Raw genomic sequence first — 19513 nt, 5'->3', positions numbered from 1 at the left:
ATAGCCACAGCTTCTGCCAAAAATCACAAGGGAGCCAGGGGGAGGGGATGGCAAATATGAAATGGGACAACAGCTGTCAAGGTAATTTGATAGCAGCAATGGCTTCTTGAACCAGTGGACACTCTTGAGAATGTGAGCCAAGGCCTCCAGGCATCCACAGAAAAGCCAAGTAAGATAAAGAGCTTGGTGAGAGAGCAGATACAGATGTCTGAGACAGAGGAGAGAACAAAGAAAGCCAAGGCCATCTAACTTCTAAGAACTTCAGTTTTCCAAACAAAAAAAAAAAAAATTCAGAGCAAGTGTCCAAATGAACCCTCCCAGCCATGAAGACAAACCATCTTTTGTTTGAAAAATGTTTGCAAGTTTTCCCAGTACTCTTTCCAAAAACATCTCAAAACTACAACATCCAAACACAGAAGAGGAGTGAAGAATGAGCTGACAGATTAAAAGATCAAGTCAATAACCCTCTACAGGTTGAAATCTAACTCAGCTTCCATCAACAAGTAGTCATCTGCATTATGAGATTCACATACATTAAACTTAGCACAAGTTGATTCCTAATAGACCAATGCCCACAGACAAAAGTTGTGTTCATAACACAGAAAATATCCAAAAAGAAGAGTTATCAGCGGAAACCCTGAAAATTTCCATACTTCTAGTTTAGTTGCTCTGCTAAATAAACCATCCCTTCAGCAATGAGTCATATCCTTCAGTGGGACAGTGAGAAGAAAGCTCCTTTGCTTGTGTCTATGTGGCATCTGTTTTGGTAACATTAAATGGACCACAGAGATGTGCCAAAAACACAGGAGAGCACAAACAGCATGGCAGGAATATTTTAGCTGTGACAAGTGCAGCAGAGGGAGGTCAGACACTTTAATGATTATTCTCATCAGTAGGTTTTACTCTTCTTTTTAGAACAGTTTTCATTTTCTGTATTTTGTGCTTTAAACTTCTCCCATGCACTGAACAACTGCAGTTTCCTTACTTTCCCTCTCTCTTCCCAGGGCTTCTGGATTCTCCTCAACCACCCCTATATACAGGCTTGTCTCAGCAATCTCACCAGAGTTTGCAATAGCTGGGAGAAAAAAAAAAAAGCAAAAATAAATGCTCATAGCTTTGTTCAGTATTATTGCCACCTGCTCTAGACAATTGACATACCAAGAAACATGTACCCAGAGATGCATTTGGACAGTGATCATAATGCAGATCAATTATTTCTTCATGCTGAAGTTAACATTTTGACTGACACTAATGCAGTTAGTAATTTATGTTAAAAAAAGCTTATTCTGATAGGGAAATAAACAGATGACAGGCTACCAGAATTTAGCATCAAATTTAAAAGCAAACTGCAAACCTAGTTTAACATTTAATTTCTCTAGTTAGATCTTCAAACACTGCACTTCGGCAAAGCAGCCCCTGGTTTGTCTGCAGACCTCCCCCAAGCATTGCAGCTCCCTCACCTGACCCTGGAGGGACCATCTACTGCTATTTTTGAAAGCACTTCCTAAAAAAGCCCTCACCCAACACAGGAGCTTTTGCCTTCAGTGCTGGTCCTGCAGAGCAGCCATCAGACCTGGAAGAGGAGGGTGGCCTCTGCGGGCCTCCTGACCCTCACGGAGCAGATAAAGAGAATCCACAGAATGACTGCCTCGAAGCCAAACAGGTTTAACAGCCCTGCACCATCTCTGAGGCAAAAGGCAATTTGCTTGGTATGTCACAGATAAAACATGCTTGTGTTGAGGTGAGGGTAATGAGACATCTATCCCATGCCGCTTCAAAAGGTTAACAACTCAAAGGTTGCAACACTCATCTCCTCGCCTGCAAAAGGCTGCCCTACCAAGTCCCACCATCACTCCCTTTGGTTCCCTGTCCCAACACAAAGGGATGAAAAATTAAGGAAAAATAATTTTATTTAAAACTAGAAATCTACTTCTGTTACTTTTGGTAGCAACTTTTTCAATGACACTTCTGAATTCACACTTTCAGTTACTGAAAGTTACCATTCACTCACTTCATTTATTGAGTCAAAGGAAGAATGAACTAATAATCCCTGTTCCCACCTTCCCTGCACAAGCCAAACTCCTGGGACAGGGATGAGAAAACAAGATAACACCTTCACTGTCCCAGTCACATCCATTTTCTGAATGGGACAAGAAGGAAAATTCTCAGCTCCTCCCTCCTGTTCCTATCTCCTACATCAAAGAAAACAATAAAGAGCCAGTCATTATGATCACAAGCACAGCACATCTCATCATGCCAGAAAAAATGGTGCCTTGGACTATGGGTCAACACCAAGCTTCTGCACTAACAGACACTTTAACCAGACATCAGTCACTAATAGAAGCATCAAGAGACAGTGATAATGGTATAATCAGGACACAGGTCCTTCCAATTCCGTGTCAAGGAGGCAAGTCCACCCTAGCGAACAACCACCAGAGCAGTGACAGAACCCAGTCTGTCAACACCCTCAGAAAAAGCAGGACACTGAGTGGCAGATGGAGGAGGCTGCCTGCATCACCCTACAGCAGGGTTGGACCATCACAAGAAGTCTTTCACACCCACTTAATTGCTGACAAATACCTGGTGGGCTGTACCTTCCCCACATCACCCCACATGGAAAAAGGGAAGAGTCCAACTAAGCCATCCTTTTTTGAAAAATTAATAGAATTCACCAGCAGTGAGAACAGACTTGGATCTGTGTCACTGCATCCCTCTCAGCCAGCTTGCTGAAGATTCCTTGGAATGGGTGGCAGTGAGAAACAGTGCAGTGTTACCCTCGGGTATAACTGACCCATCCATGGTGCAAGAACAACTTTCCAGTGGCATCAGGATTAAGAGCTCAAGATTTTCTGGTTCATGAGGGAGCCAACATATTTAATCATATTTGGGTTACCACCTTGTCACCACCAAGAAAAAAGGACAGTCACCTGCATATCCCTCAACACTGGGAGTTTAAGCACAAACAGGTTTACCACTTAAAAGATTTGCCTACTAGGATTTCAGCCCAGGAAAACAGGAAAGCATTTAGTACATAATTAATCCTAAATTCAACATTAGTTTAAAACTATCTGAAAGCAAAAGTCAAGCAGCACAAGATAAAACGATAAATGGCATCTCTGACACAGTAAAGAAAAAACATGTCAAAGCATTCTGTGTCAGTAAGGGGTAAGAAAGCACCCAAAAATGAACTCTACAGCAGCAATTTTAGTAGCCATAAAGCCACACAGAACAGAGCACTTATCATGGGACATTCACCTTAACTGTCTCTACACACTTGCCTAGGGGATGGCCTCATCTCATCTATCATCTAGTCTCTTTCTGGTTTTCCTCACCTACTGCCAATAAATAGTGCCAGGAGAACTACACATTGATCTGAAAAAGGAGACTGAAAACACTGAAGACATTGACAGCCAAAGAACTTAGGGCAAGAGAAAAAATCTGAGTCACTGGAGGGGCTGTCAATGTAAAGAAAGTTGCAATCATCATGCAGTGAAGTTATTACATGAACATTAAACCAAACTCCTATTATAGAACCTAAATTACAGTAGACAAGCTGAAACATACTGGCTCCCACAAAACCAATTCAGTTGATATAAGGGACAAAAATAAGTTCTCATTCTACAGCAAAGTAATTGAAGCACACCGAGAAGGCATCACAATCAACTACAATTTTGGACAGTGTTAGGATGTCCAAAAGATAAAACCCACCACTTTATCCTTGCCCAGCTCTCAGCTCACTTGAAGCAGTTATGCCCTTGATTTCCTTGGGTCATTTTTCCATTCTGAAGGAAAAAATGCAGAAATAGGAAAATTAAGCCTCAGTTCTACAAGGATTAAAAAAAAAAAAAAAAAAAAAAAAAACCCAACCAAAAAAACCCCCCAAAAAACCCAAAATAAGTTTGTTCCAATTTCTAAGAACTTTTGCATCTGGTCTTATCTTGAGGGTTTGTTTTAAATGTCCCAGTCATCCTCAAAGTCACAGAAAACACTGAGATGAGAATTCCTTTTGTTAGAATTGTTCACAAGCACTACCACAGCAAGAGTTTTTCCTCCCAGGAACTACATGTTGCCTCTAACTGTGAGAGTACATGTTAAATCACAGCACACACTCATTTCTTGTCACAACTACTAACTGCACTGCAGAGGATGGTTAAGATAATTTCATTTCTTAAAAGAATATCTGGAGTTTAAAGCATTTTATTCCCTCCTAAATGTTCACTCTAAAAACAGGACACTGCTGTCCCAGTGCTTTTCAAAGGAAATAGACCCAGACACCACTAAAATCCCCAAGCTTACCAGCTTCTTCATGGTGGCTCTTTGCTCAGCATTCTCCTTTAAACCTTTCAAGCACTGCTCAAGGCACTCTTTCTATTGATCAGGAGGTGGATTCAAATAGAAAACAGGGTACCTGGGAACAGCCTCCAATACTTTCAAGTGTGTTTCCAGGTAGAGATCAATCAGGGAATGGGAACAATGGCAAATGACAGAGCATCATCAATACGAACCTGGTAAGAGACATTTTCTTAATTTGTCTAACCCATGCTTGGATTAAGACAGTCTACACAGCATTAGCTCAGGATGCCTGCATCTAAAAAAAAAGCATGTACTGATCTCTCTGGAAAGCCAAATAGTTTAAATACAAAACCATCAGGAATTACAGCTAGACAACTTCCTCCTTTCTGAATATTTTCCTTGGAACTTTTTGGTTGGAGCCTGTGCATTGCATAGGGCTGAGAAGGCTATTACTCTTGGAAGCTATACTCCCAAATTCTTTCCTTTACTGGAAGACATGAGGTTGATGATCTGCAAAGAAGAAATATATTAAAGCTTCTTACCACTGGACCACGTTCAAACAGCAGGCAAGCAACAAGTTTAAACCCAGTTTCCAGGCTAGGAATCAGAAATTAAAATGCCCTCAACACTAAAATGTATGCATGTCTTCACTCTACCCCACACGCTTCTGCAGTGTCTCTCTCACAATAAAACAAATCTTGTTCAAAGATGCCAGCTAGGACTGGAAAATTCAAAACAGCTGCTCTGGAAAGAAAAAAAAAAAACCCAAAACATTTATAGAATAGAGCAATTGACATCACAGCTCTCATGGTAGACCTCTCATCCCATGCACAGCAAGTGTTCCCATGAAGAGAGGGGGAGCAGAGACCGGGATTCCCATCCATGGTGCATCACCCAGCACAGGGAAACCTTCATCCCCACCCTTAACCCCAGGGGCATTGAAGAAAGCAGGAAAAAAGAAAGCTACTCTATTTGCTTCCTCATTGACTGCACAGAGTACAACTGCATTCACAGGTTCAACTCTATGACTGGCATCAAGCAACAGATTGCTGTAGTTCTTGGAGCCTGCATCCAGTAGGTAATTAAGTTTTTTCACTGCCACAGCTGCCTTCCTCAAGCTCTAACCTCAGGGGATTCCCACGCTGGGAAGCTTCACCCCCCACCAAGACTGCCTACAGGGTGAACTGTGCAACTTCTCCACTTCCAGGTTCTCCTTGGGAGCCTTCAGACAACACGAAGCAAACTGAATTAAACTAGCACACTACCAGTACAGCAGTTTTGCATTGGTGGTCACAAATTCCCTCTGGGCCTTTGTCATATGAACAGAAAGACCTAGAAAACTGTCAGTCCTGATTATGATGGAGAGGCTGGGTCCATCAGATGGGATCAGAGCTTTAAGTGTGCTGTGATCCCTGTAAGGGTCACAGGAAAACACAAACACACTAGCACAGAAGGATCAGAAACTGGTTTTCCTCAACATACAAGAAAGTCTCCCACTTCTCTTGCAAGTGAGCATTCAAACCTTTAGTAGCTGACATTGAGTCTGAAGTACACCGTACAGCATTTTTACTAAGAGAGATAGAGACAATGATTTGGACAGGGATCTTGATTTCTCTGGGAGAAATCCCATCCACATAATATAAGCAATTCTTCAACACTAAGAGAAGGAAAAAAAAATACACCCTGTGAGCAATGTGAAGTTCTTGAAATTCACTGTTTTGAAATTAGTGTTTTCAAACCTAACCACTCCAAAAGGCTCCAGGCAAATTAGAACATCAACAAGAAGATAAAAGTTATTCCCCATGAGGGTAGGGAACCAGCACACAACAAGACCAGATCACATCTAAAAAACAGCATAAATTCCAAACCTCTACAACCACATAGTCTATATGGTGAGCTACTCACAGGTCCACTGCCCCAGCTTCCAGTGAGGCATGTCTTATTCCTCAGGAATAAGAAAAGGAAGACCTAATGCAGTGAATCTTCAAGGTACTTTGACAGATTCTTCTTCACCCAATCCCCACACACTGCATCAAGATATTTAAACAAAAGCTGGAAGTCAAAAAGCCAAAAAGCTTTATCTGTACACATACCTCAGTTACACAGCAGGGAAAAAAACCAAGAAACTACACAAATACAAAGTAAACCCCACACAATACAAAGCAAAATACATCACACTAATTTATCCACCTTGAATCAAAAATTTAGTGATGTCCCTTAGAGGTCAAGTTAGAGCTACTGAATAACTAATTCACAATTCTGGCAAACTTTAACAAGTGAAAAATTGAACTAAAGCCTCTTTACTAGATGCCTCATATATCAGCTGAAGGTCCCTGTCTGCACTTGCTGAGTATGGGAATTGTAACTGTAAGAGCTGTTCTTGCTTCCAATGGAAAGATGTCCCAGGCAAGATAGGAAAAGCTAAGCCTGCATCATGGCTAAAACCCACAGCCACACCCACTTTCAATGCCAGATTGTAAATTTTTATCAAGAACAAGTTCACACCGGCAGATTTTCTTCCTATTTGTAGGAATCTAGAAATTGCTGACAAGCAACTCACAAGCAATAAAAGCAAGCAACTAATCGTCCTTGTCCTCACATAACTGCTGCATGGAAAGGGGTCCTGCAGGCTGCACTTTGAACCCCTCAGTGCAAAGGGTAGGCAGGACAATCTTCTGAAAGCCAGAGGTGGAGTCCTTTCAGAAAACCAGAAATGGTAAGAGCCTTCCTAAAAATTTTTGCTGGCAGCAGAGTATCCAGCCAAGGCAGAATCAGCATTTTTGTTGTCCTCATTATCCATGGACAAATGGGGAAAATAAAGCCTTGTTCACCTCCACAGCAATCAGCTGTGACATCACTGTAAGAGATTATACCACTTAAAAGATTAAACCTCCCTGTAAAGAAAACCCCAGCTTTCATTCATACTTGCTGTGGGAAAGAACCTCAAGGAAGCAGGAGCCCGGTCTTGAGGGCACAGTTCACCCTTCAGAGCAATGTTACCACACCACTCTAATTTGAAGAGCGGCTCCTTTTAGGACTGCCAGCAAAAGAATGGTGTAATACTAATAGAAAGCATTACAGAAAATATAACTATACAGATCTTTTGTGCTGAATGTATGTGTTCATCTCCTGGCCCTAGTGCCTTTGGCTGGAGCAAAGCTCTCTCCAGGTTAATTAGTAACTGCATCTGAGTCCTGTTAACTCGTAAACTCTTGCGCCTTCACAATCACCAGGTTTCAGCTCCCAGACTGACAGGCATCACACTTACTCTGTCCTTCAAAATACGATTCCTTGATGAGAAGGGCTGTTGCTTCATAAACACCAAAATTATTATACCAAACAATTCACAAGTGAAATGCTTCAATATAAAGAGATACAAGTAAGTCCCAACCACATAAGCTTTCTTTGCTTTGAGGTTTCTGTTTAATCTAGGGCTTGGATATTTTAATACAAGTTGGTTACAAGACAAGTTGTTTTTCTACTATTCTTTCACCAGTCCTTTCAAGCACATATCATCACCAGTAGGTGAAGAGCAAGTCTGAATCATGTTTTTTAATCACAAAAATAACCACAAACACCCATGTATGAATCCCAATTTCAACATGCCAGCCAACCTAGACAAAGAAACACCTCTGGCACTGCAGGCTGTGTACTACAACCCAATCTTCAAAGGCATACAACCTATATGATGCCCCACAGACAGCATGGAAGTGTGGAAAATCCTGGAAGCTCTTCTTCACTTCAGTGAAACCTGTCTGTCTGCCAAAACTCTGGAAGGCTCCCAGACAATTTTAACAGAAAACACGACAACAGTGGCTCAAAGATTCCCAAAGACCCCTACCTATGACCCTTCAGACTGGCAAGTTACTACAGACAAAGCCACAAACAGGGAAGAGAACACTTCTGAGTAAAGGAGGACAACAAAAAAAAAAAAAAAGGAACAGTTAATAGAGATAATTTTTAAGGAATCAAAGCTTCATTATTATTGAGAACCAAGAATGCAAAGATAAGCTGACCTGGCCACGACATTAAGAATGCTTGGTACATGCAACTCCAGTGGCAAGTCAAAAGAACATTCAATTCCTCTCCAAGCTAGATGGATCTCACTGCCATCTCTCCTTCTGCTACTGCAGCTGTGTTCCAAGCTGGTGTGTCAAACAGGGACCTGGTTCTTTTAAGCCAAATTTGTTTAAGATGCTGTACAGCTTGATGTCCTAGAATCATAACATTAGAGAGGGTTTTGGTAGGTTTCTTGTTGGTGTTTGGTTTTGCATTTGGGGGTTTCTTTAAAAACCTATGGGAAAACTTCAGTTCCTCTGCCCCAACCCATAACGATATGTTTTGCAGAATCGGAACTTTATTACTCTGTGTTGTACTAAAAGCTATTTAGAACACAATAGGAACACCTCACCTGTTCCAATGCATTCCTTTCTCTTCCCTACATCTACCTCTCTATAAGACCATCTACACTGAAGTGATGAGGTCATCTCTTGCGGTCATCTCTTGCCCCTATAATTCTTTAACCAGTCTTTCTTTCCATGCCCTTCTCACACATGCTTTGTGTATCATCACACTTAGTCCCAGCTTATCCCCAGCACAGCTTATTCTACCAGCTACTGGGCCATGCAGGTTTCTTGGCCAAGGGAAAAGGGGCATTCCTCCAGAAGACTGTCAATGACGGATTTATGCATCTCATTTTCAATGAGTATATATTGGTAAAAAGTGAAACAAGACCCCATTGCTTGATAGTCCTGAAATGACTCAGTGACCTTGGCAGGAGTCAGGCTGGATTAACCACCTGGTATGGACGGTTAGCCATGTACTGTGGGCAGCAGCTCATTAGCACCAAGTATTTACACTCCTATTTTGTAGCTGGTAGGCTGTAATTCAGGACCTTGTCAAATTAACAAGAGTGCCAGGTCACACTCACTGGGGTATGGTTCAGAGTACTCTGTGTTGAGGGCTAGTTTTACAAGCTCCATTAGTGAAATTGGAAGGGACTCAACAGTAGAAGTGCCATTGGCCTACCCAGACTGGCAATCGCACCGCCGCTCTGTAAAGGCACATAAGAAAATGCAAAAGTGAGCTCTTGCTAAGTATTAATGAAAAAAGCACAAAAGCTTGGTGGTCTATAGACTCACTCAACACAGCTTGGCCACTGCTTTCACTCTCGTCCTACTTGATCCGGACTAAGCTGATATAAGACTGGCTTAGGACTCTTAATATAGAGCAGATGCTAAATGTTTAAAAGAGGTGAAGTAGTGAGACTTCGAATCCTCCAGGTCTTAATTCCTGTGCACTAAGATGTGTGCTCTCCAAGAGAACAAGACAAAATCTGACACCAGACAACACCAGGAAAATGAGTAGATCTTGTCACAGTCTAGTGGCATTGATGCTCCATGTTAAGCAGCTTCATAACCCCCACAATACTTCTCCCTGCTATACTGATTGCTTCAATAAAACAGGGAGGAGACTCGGGCTCATAACACTTAGGAGGTGTGAGGTGGCTCACACCCTCATTTCCTAAATTACCATCTAGAGTGATACCACAGCCTGACAAAACAAAATCTACCTTTGGATGGCTTCATACAGAACTGACAATCAGAAATGTACTTCTAGACCCACCTCTCTCTGCCACCAGCAGTACACAGCTACAGACAGGAGACACCCACTACTGGTGTTTGTTTCTGTGCAAGAGCTGACAAAGGTTCAGTGTTGATTAGACATGCTCACAGAGAGAAATAAGCATCTACGGCTATTTAATAAAGACAGTATCTTTAGTCCCAGAACTTCCTGAATCACAGCCTGATGAGATCAGTAAGCTTCCGTGGGGAACAAAATAAATTGGCTCTTTTCTAATACTTTCTCTAAGTAGCCCCAGCCATTGTCAGAAATGACCGACTGCAGAGGATTCGCTGTTATTGTTCTTGTGCCCTCAGAGTCAACTTGAAGTTGACTGGGAAAATGTTCTGCTCCTCAGAACCTCATGTCAGCAGGGAAAAAAAAACGAAACTCAAAAGAAAATCTCAGGCCTGGAAGGACACTGTGATGGTTAAACTACCTGATCAGTTTCCTACACTAATGAATTTGCCCAGAAGCTGATATTCTGCCTCTTTGGTCTATCCTGCTGCAAAACTGACTGTGAAATGCTGTTGGCTGCAAAGACTGACCTGAAGTTTACATCTGTGCCTATTACAGATAACCTCTACAGACACAGAGAAAGCAGATAGGAGCATGGTTCACTTGTGGCGGAATTCACTCCCATCAGCTTCAGCACAGGAAAGCATTTGCTAACTGAGCAAACAGCTATGGGGAAGAAAAGGCAACATCTTGTGTTTGTCAAATGACAAGAGCTGCAAACAACTGGTTAAAAAGCAATCAAATAATCATATTCAACATGGGCATCAAACTCAAACCTCTACTGTTCAAGCCATTTAATTCATTTATCCTCTCCCTGCCAGCCACCTGAAATACGTTTCTTCCTACTCTCAGCAGCAGAAGGACTCCTCACCAAGGCTGCTCTCCTAGTAGCCCCTCTTCTCCTGGTCTCTATAAAATGTTCCCAGTAGGGAACACAGGAAGAACTGGAGCTGCTCCCTGATGCGTTCCCCTTGGAGCCTCTCCCTCTGCATACCAGCAGGAGGGCTGCCTGCAGTAACCCACATCCGCTGCTCTCCGGTGGAACGAGCACGCATCCCCCAGGAGCTCTGCAAGGCCAGCAAAGCTCTTGGCAGTGCAGTACCTGCGGGTGCTGCGCTGTCACACAGCCAAGGAACAGTTTGTCACGAGGCAACCCCCACCCCCACGTGCAATTTTTCTTCAGGAAATAAATCTGCAGGCATAGCATGCTAAAACTTCTGTTTCTTGGTGGCAAATTCCTTCCCACCTGCCACTCCCCTACTCTCTTCACACAGAAAAATCTCCACACTGGACCTCCTCAACACTCTCTCTGTTATATGAATTTCCCCAAAAGGATCAGAGGAGGTGCCTTTTATTAGCTAAGCAGCCCTGAAAACGATATTGTTTTCCAAGAAGTTTTACGTGCCTTTCATAATCCCAGAAAGGATTTATGTAGTTTCTTCCAGTTTCTCGTAATGCTGCAGTCACAGGGTTACATGGGAAAAGTGCCCAGGAGACAGACAACCTGCTAGATAAACTAGAAAGTGAGCATTCAGACCTACTAAATCAAAGTTAGTCAAGGGAAGACTGGACTCGGATTCAGCAGGTCATAAAACTTGAAAGGAACCAAGAAAGAAGCCACCTACAAACCCAGATTAGAGCTGCACAAGAAAGATAAGTGACCTAATAACAAAAAAAGGCCCCTCAGACCAAGTGACCTAATAACAGGAAAAAAAAAAAAACAACAACCCTCAGACCAACCATAGTAATGGAGAACTTTGGATCCCTGGGCTACAAATTACTTGCTATCCTGTTTCCAAAAAGAGGATCTATGTGCTCAAAAGAGAAGTAGGTCTAGGTATTCTTCTCTGCACTCAGAACTCAGGTTTATATTTCAGGCTGCTGGGACTTGGTTTTCTTTCAAGAGGGAGGAGGAACTAGAAAAGAAATGGACATTTTTCCCCAATATCTACTCTAAATCAACCACCAAACATACATGCTACTAAAACCAGACAATACAAGACCAACAGAGCCTGAAGAAAGTATCATCAAGCTAAATTTGACAATGTTTTTAGAGGAAAAAAATCTTTTAAGGTCCAGTTGGCAATGATTTTAATAAGGAATCTAGGAGTTTTCTCAAGGCTGCCATGTGATTCAGAAAATGAGAGCTTAGAACTGCTGCACAGTTCTTGTGGCTTCTTTGCATCAGGTTATTAAGCTCTGATCTGTAGCATAAAATAATAGTGGAAAAAGATAGAAATAAGACCAAAACATATGACTCAAAGTCCCCAGATAAGGAGGACTCCAACTGAGAAACTGCTGCCCTCCAAAGCCATCCAGGCCACCAGGAACACAGCTGTAGAATGGCTTGCAGAAAGTGGGCCAATCTTGAAATATTAGTATTACAACATGAGCCTTTTCAAGCTGGATTTCTGTAGCTCCAGCAGACAGGGAGCTAGAAATAGAATGCTTTGGTTTAGGATCACACATGCAGAGATCTGCCTGTGAAAAACACCAAGAGCAAGTGCCAGAGAGCATTTAAGCAGAGACCTAGGAAGACTGTAAAAAAGGAACAGGAAACAAGAAAAAAAACTAAAACAAACAAAAACAGGTCCACACACATGTCAACAAGAAAAAGAAGATCAGTGGAGACAGTTCACCAGCCTCTTTCCAAAAGTGACTCTTTGGCTCATTCAATCCCTGCTGCAGAATAAGAACCACGACACAAATCAATCCTGGAACTGGTAATGCCTCGCTCCCCTTTACAGCAATGGCCAATATTAGATTAGCTGTGAGTGAACTCATTTCAAATGAGATACCTCTGCTCTGAGTAAAGTCAGGTAGATCCTTTCCTAGGCCAATAGAAAAGGTACCTTAGACTCCCCTGCATTAAATGTGAATGACTGAATTCAAGTTAAGCACCCAGTCTGCTCAACCTGTAGACAAGTGGATTTGACAGCTCTGGTAGAAGTTTAAGGTCTGTTTTTAGAACAGAAAGATCACACCTATTTCAAAAGCTACTCATTTATTTATTTGCAAGTAAACCATGATTTTTAGAGAAGCTTGTTTGTGGACTGCTTCAAGGAATCATGTTTATTCACACTTTAGGAGATTAGAGCAGCAAGGGGGTGGGAATGTGCTGAAGCTCTCTTAAAATTAAGTTTCTTGCCTGGCAGCATGGAAGTGAAACAGATACTTATTTTGTAATTGTGATCAAAGAACATTAACAACAGGCCCACCACCAAATCCTCCAGCTGTTCAGCCTAAGCACTAGAACAACTACAGAACTACCCATTTCATCTGCAACAGTACAAGGATGTATATATATCCTGCTGTGTTTGGCTTTTAATCGCCTCCTTGTAAGACTCCATTCCACATTTAGGTTAAGAAGGTTTTGCTTCTGCCCAAAATGTGAGTTTCAAAACTCCACCTACCCAGCTATTACCAAATTATGAGAAAAAAATATCTTCTCTCCTCGAATCAATTAAAATATTAACTGACAGCACTATCACATGAGCTGCCTGTTGCACCCAACAGTGGTAGCAGAGGCCTGGGTATCAAAAAAGACACACTTAGGGGTTTTGAAGCAAGCTGGCAGTGGCAGCATCATCAATGTGATGGGACGTAAATGACTAAAAACTGTAAGCTTATTTATTTCCAGCACTCTACTGGAGAGTAACACGCAATTTGATTCTCACCCTTAATTTGTACATTCTCATGGGAATTTGGCAAGGTTGCTCTGAAGAAGAAAGCTGGAAGAGCTCTTGCAAAAGACACTGTGCTATGCCAGATCAAGCCAGCTATCAGTTATTTACATTCATTTCAAAGGACAAAAAGGAAGCCACTTATTTCCACTATATCTGCACTTTTTAAAGAGAAACTAGTTAGGACAAAACTGATCCTAACACAGGGCGTGCCCATACAGACCAACCAGCATAGTGACTCTGGAGTAAACATTTAAGTATGCTCAAACGAGTCTGAATTAATTCCCAACTACAGAGACTATTCCAGGGCTCAGCAATTGCAGGAGGGAACACACACATTAGGAGCTCATCCTGAACTTGTGCTACTAGGATGTTTGGTAGCACAGGCATAAGACTGGCTACTAGGGAAAGTGATCTCCAGTCTGCACCTTCCAAGCCACCCAGGAGAATTTTTAAGAAGCCTATTTTAAGCACCAGTTTCAGGAACTCTAAGGAGGAATTTGGCTTAGCCACTCTCAAAGGATTACAGTGCACACCTAATTCTCCCAGCTGTTAAATAAAAAGGACTGCTATGCTAACACACAGGAGCACATTCCATCCTTTCAGACCAGGGAAATAAAATACCAACATAACATGTATTTCTTTAGACACATTGCTGCATACAAAAGTAAAAAACACCCACACGTCTCACTACAGGCTAAGAACCCTATTGTGCTATCTGGAGTCTGAACAACAGGGACAGAGGGGAAGAAGAACCACCCTTTACTTGCTCATACAGCAAAATCCACCTTAAACAGCCAACAGTTAAGTGACATCATTAAGTTTCCCACATCCAAGCTGCAGATCCTGCAGCGTAGAAACCACAGCTGAAGGAGGGTCTCCTTCATCTCTCCTTCAACACCTCCAAAACCAGGTAAGACTTCCCCATCTCTACACACAGGCTGAAAGAGAAAGATAACCACTGCTGCACTGGCCAGTAAAAAGCAGGAGTATGTTCATCTTCTATCCACAAGGATGAAATAAAAATGAGGTAACCCTCCAAATCCTCAAAATTGAATTAAGTAGGATGAAGAAGATTCAATGCCATGACACAAGAGTTTAGCATGTAGAGAAAACAATAACTATAACTTATCTTGAAAGAACATTCATCAATTCACAAAGTTTTTTTCAAGGTAACCTAAGCAGTTAGTAAAAGATGAGCTCAAATATTCCCCACTAGGTTTCCCCTCCCAAGCAAACCGAGCAGCTCCATGGTCCTTTGATCAGATCTCCTCCTTGGGTACAAACAGTCTGGTGGCACTCCAAATAGCCTTTCTTTTTCGAGCACAGGAGCTCACACATCCAAACTGTCTGAAATTTCACTTAACAACTACTTTGAAAGCTCCCTTCTGCACAGGCCACAGAGCATTATTATTTGGCTTGCAGAGAGGAACAGATTTTAAAAAGGAGAAAAAAACCATCATTTTGTTTTTCTCATAAGCAAGAGTTTCTAACAAGAATTAATATGCATCTGTCAAGTCAGCAACACCTACAAACAAGAGAAAGGCAGAAAGTCTCAGTCCCATTCTGATGCAACTAATACACAACCCATACTAAAGAGGTAGAAAGGGTCATGTCTCTGCTGACCCTGTGGTCCTGAAGCACGGGGTAGCCTGGGGAAAAAGAGCTGTAACTCTGAAGTGCAGCAGCAACAGGTGCTTTGGAATATAAGACACTGAAATGATTTATGAGTTACAAGATCAAAGCGTCAATCAAAGTAACTGGAACGAGAGCTGAGGTCGGCAGGCTGAGCCTATGAATGGAGCTAAAACGCCTTGTTTATCTCAGCACGTGTGTGCACTGAGCCTGAAAGGCACCAGGCACCCAAGCAGCCCACCCACTCCTCCCTGTCAGGCCAGCTGAAAAAGCACAGAGAAGACACAGCCAAGGAATGGACGCGGATTCCCGTCAGTGGTTCTCACTATAATGGACAGATGAGTGGAAAAAGCAAGAAGGAAAACAACCTTGCTTGGCACCATGCCCACACACACATCCCAGTACAGTGGGGGAAAAAAGGCTGGGGGCACATCCCAGCCGTGGATCAGCCTTCTGGCCCAGGGAACGAGCAGATCTGGCAGATGTCTAAACTCTGGTCACTCACTCCAGAATGCACTTCCACCAGCCCTCCGTGAGCAGGAACCCAAGGCCTCCCTTGCTGCAAGCAGGTGGATGCTGACCGCCACCGAGCAGCACCACCCCACCGCACCCCCGCCACAGGCACGAGCCCACCTTTCTTGAACTCCTCCAGCATGGCATCGAGCTTGGTGTCATTGAAGACAAAATGCAGCGGGTGGTTGTAGAAGCGGGTGATGGTCTTGAGTGGCGTGCAGTCATCGGGGTCCACAAAAGCCAGGTCCTTAACAAAGAGCAAGTCCACGATGTTGGAACGGTCACCCTCAAAAACAGGGATGCGAGTGTAACCGCTCTCCATGATCTCGGACATAGTGTTGAAGTCGAGCACAGCCTCGGCAGCGATCATAAAGCAGTCTCGGAGGGGAGTCATCACGTCCTCCACAGTCTTGGTGCGCAGTTCCAGGGCTCCTTGGATAATGTTGAGCTCCTCCTTGACCAGATCGTTATAAGGGTCGGTGACCCGCAGCATCTCCAACAACTTCTCACGGTTATAGACCGTGCCGATCTCCTGGCCCAGGACACAGTCCAGCAATTTGCTGACAGGGTAGGAGGCCGGGAAGGTCATCATCATAAAAAACTTGGTGAGGAAGATGGTGTTGGCGCCCACGGCCAGGCCGTGCCGAGAGCAAATAGCCTGCGGCACGATCTCGCCGAAGATGACGATACCGATGGTGGAGACCACCACGGCCACCAGCCCAGAGCCGGCAATGTCGTCCAGCAGGATGGTAAGCGTGGTGTTGACCAGGACATTGCCCAGCAGGAGGGAGCACAGCAGGTAGTTGCCCTGACGCCGCACAGGCTCAATGCGCTTGGCATAGTTCTTCTCTTTGTCCGTGCCACAGTTCTGCACGATGCGCAGTTCCATGGGGTCCAGGGCCATGAGGCCCAGGTTGAGGCCACTGAACATGCCCGAGAGGCACAGGAGGAGCGAGATGAAGATGACCTGCAGCCAGAAAGGCAGCAGGAACTTCTTCTCCTCGCCCACGATCATCTTGGTGTCCTCGCCGTCATGGTAGATCCAAGTGGTCTCACCCCAGGGCGGGGGTCCCGCCGGCCCCTCGGCGCCCGCCAGCCCTCCGGGAGCCCCGGGGCCCAGAGCGGCGGCGGCGGGGGCCGAGACTGAGGTGCACAGGTAGTAGGACTTGCTCTTCTCCGTTTTGCGCAGGGGCTTGATCTCGATCTCGATGATGCCCGAGGTGCGGCGGTTGAGCACGATGTGCGGCAGGATGATGATGTCCGAGGTGCGGATGCCGCAGCGCTGCGGGGCCCCACCGCTGCCCGCCGACCCGCCGCCGCCCCCGCCACCGCCGCGCCCCGCCGGCCCCGCCGCCGCCCGCCCGCCCCGCCGCCGCTCGTGCTCCGTGAAGGCGATGCGCGACCACGTCTCGTTGTTGATGTTCTGCCCGTAGACCCGCAGCTTCACCCGCGTCCGTTCGCTCACCCGCAGCGCGCCCCCCTCCATGAAGGAGACGTCGTCCGTGTCCTCCAGCCGCAGACCGATGATCACCGTCTCCTCCGCCGCCGGCGGGGGCACGACGGCAGCGGGCGGCGCGGCAGCGGCGGCGGCGGGGTACCACCGGCCCACCCTGCCGCCGGGCAGCAGCAAGAGCAGCACCCGCGCCCCCCGGCCGCCCCCCGCCATGTTCCCACCGGGCAGCGCGGCCATCTTTAGTCAGGGCTCGGCACCGCCGCGGCCCCGCATCACCGCGCGGCGCCTGCGGCGTGCCCCGGCTCCCCCGGCGGCGGCGGTGGCGGCGGGCGCGGGGGGGGCGGCGGCCGAGGCGCGGCCCCACCTGCCCGCGGGACCCGACGGGCGGCGACTGCCGGGCCGGGCCGACCAGCGTCGCCTCTACCCGCGCCCGCCCCGCCCCGCCCCGCCCGCCTCGAGGGGGAGGGGGCTCAGCCCGGCGCCGCCAATCAGCGCCGGCCTGCTCGCCAATCAGCGCCAGGCCACGCCCCCACTGAGCCCCGCCCCCTCCCCAGCCCCGGGGGCGCGTGACTCCGGTGTGTACGCCGGGCGCGCGGGGGCGGGGCCGGCCGTGAGGCCCTGACCCATGGCGACTGCGCATGGGACTGAGGGGGGCGGAGCCCTAGGGGGGGCGCGACCAATGGGGGTGCGGTGCGGCCGGCGCGCGCGGCGCTAGGCAGGAGCGACCCAGGGAGCGCCCGCACCGGGGCACGGGGCGGCCGAAAGGGCCGGGCAATTCCGCTGCTCCCTCCGCTCCCGCTCGGCTGGCGGCGACCGCCGCTCCCCTCGGAACCACCGCGCCGCTCGCCCCCTTCAGCGGCCCGGGAGCGCCGCCCCGCGTCCGCGCGCCGCACCGATCGGCGGTCGCGCAGCGCCCCCTGGCGGCTCCGCCGCGCCTCGTAGGCCCGGCTCGACGGGGCGCATCCCGGTGCCTCCCGCCGGGATCTGCTGCGGCGGGAGCGGCTCTCTCAGCCGTTCCCGTTCTCCGGTCAGCCCTGAGCCGCCGCCCATGTAGTACCGTGCGACGTTCAGAAATGGAGCTGTCGCACTGCGGCTCCCGGGCACCCTCCGCCCCATCTCCTCGGCTGGGTTGCTCCTGAGAGCGGAGTTAATCATTAAACACTGAATATGGATGGGCCGCACTCCTCCCTCACCTCTGCTCTGCTCCTCCGTGCCAGGGCGTGGGGTGAGCGGGGCCGCGGTTTGGAGCTCCCGTAGAGGACGTCCAAATCCACCCCAGTTCCGCTCATCCTCAGTTCATGGATGCACAGAGGGCCAAGAGCTCCGATTCATAAAAGCACCTGTAAAATACCGTGTGCCATCTCCCACTGCCCTGAGAGCCCGACTGTTTCCAAGGCCTCGGCTGCTGTGCCGCAATCCCAGCTGGGGCAGCACACACCCCACACCCGGCCATCCATGTCCGTAATTATGAAGGAGCCAGGAAAGAGTTCAGCATCCTGGACAACCAGAGACGAACAGCCGTGGGAGCAACCAGTGTGGCTTGTGGTGACTGACACCCTTTAGAGGTGGTAAAACAGCCTCCCTGCTGTTTAAGTGCTTGGAAAATGGAAGAATAAATTGTGCAGGGCAACCCAATATGGTGTGAAGCAGAGCACAGTGGGGGCTGTGGTCCCCATCCCAAATCTCATTCAGCTTATCCTGAGGGAGTTCCACAGGCCTGCTCCCCAAAGTGAGCAGGGACACTCAGGATAGGCATCCCTAAATCACAGCCACTACTGGATTAGCAGGGACTAAGGAATCCCTTTCCTCTCAGAGTAAATCAGACTGTCACAACCTCCGGCTGCTGGCATCACAACCTTCTCTGCCTGCTGAGGGAGGACACCAATGCTGCAGAGCTTTTCACTAGAACAGGATTTGGGCCATCTCTACAATCACCAAAACACACAGACTGGGGTGTTGGACAGATCATGTTGGGTTTCTTCACATGGGATGGGGCTGCAGGACCTCCTCTTTTCATACATTCGGCGCTGAAAACCCCAAGGCTGTGCAGGCACAAGTAAAGCCAGGCAGAGAAGACACCACTGCATCCACAGCCTGGTGAGGACCTCTACTTTAATGCCCCACATCAGAGTTCTCTTAGCTGCTTCCTCCCTGACATGCTGAGATTTCGGGAAAAACAGTGCTTTGCTATGCAAATGCAGTGACATTTACCTGTGGCCTTTTTCTGTATGCACAGAGCAGAGATCTCACTGTGGGCGCAGCTCTTCCCAGCCAAGTTGAAAGGCCACACCAGGGA

General features: G+C 46.7%; 1 protein-coding gene across 1 annotated transcript in view; it reads right to left on the bottom strand.

Moving 5' to 3' along the window:
• The window catches only part of CNNM2 (cyclin and CBS domain divalent metal cation transport mediator 2), a 115679-nt gene extending 98225 nt beyond the window's left edge, over nt 1–17454 (bottom strand). The window contains exon 1 of the mRNA XM_014250097.2: nt 15885–17454. Within this exon, the coding sequence (XP_014105572.2) occupies nt 15885–17454 (1570 nt within the window). The remainder of the gene's footprint in view (nt 1–15884) is intronic.
• Between the last annotated feature and the right edge of the window lie 2059 nt (nt 17455–19513).

The sequence above is a fragment of the Pseudopodoces humilis genome, chromosome 9 (assembly GCF_049639895.1).
Source record: "Pseudopodoces humilis isolate 2021_Gansu_Grassland_sample_001 chromosome 9, ASM4963989v1, whole genome shotgun sequence".
Classification (NCBI taxonomy): Eukaryota; Metazoa; Chordata; class Aves; order Passeriformes; family Paridae; genus Pseudopodoces; species Pseudopodoces humilis.
This window is presented reverse-complemented; position numbering and strand designations above follow the sequence as displayed.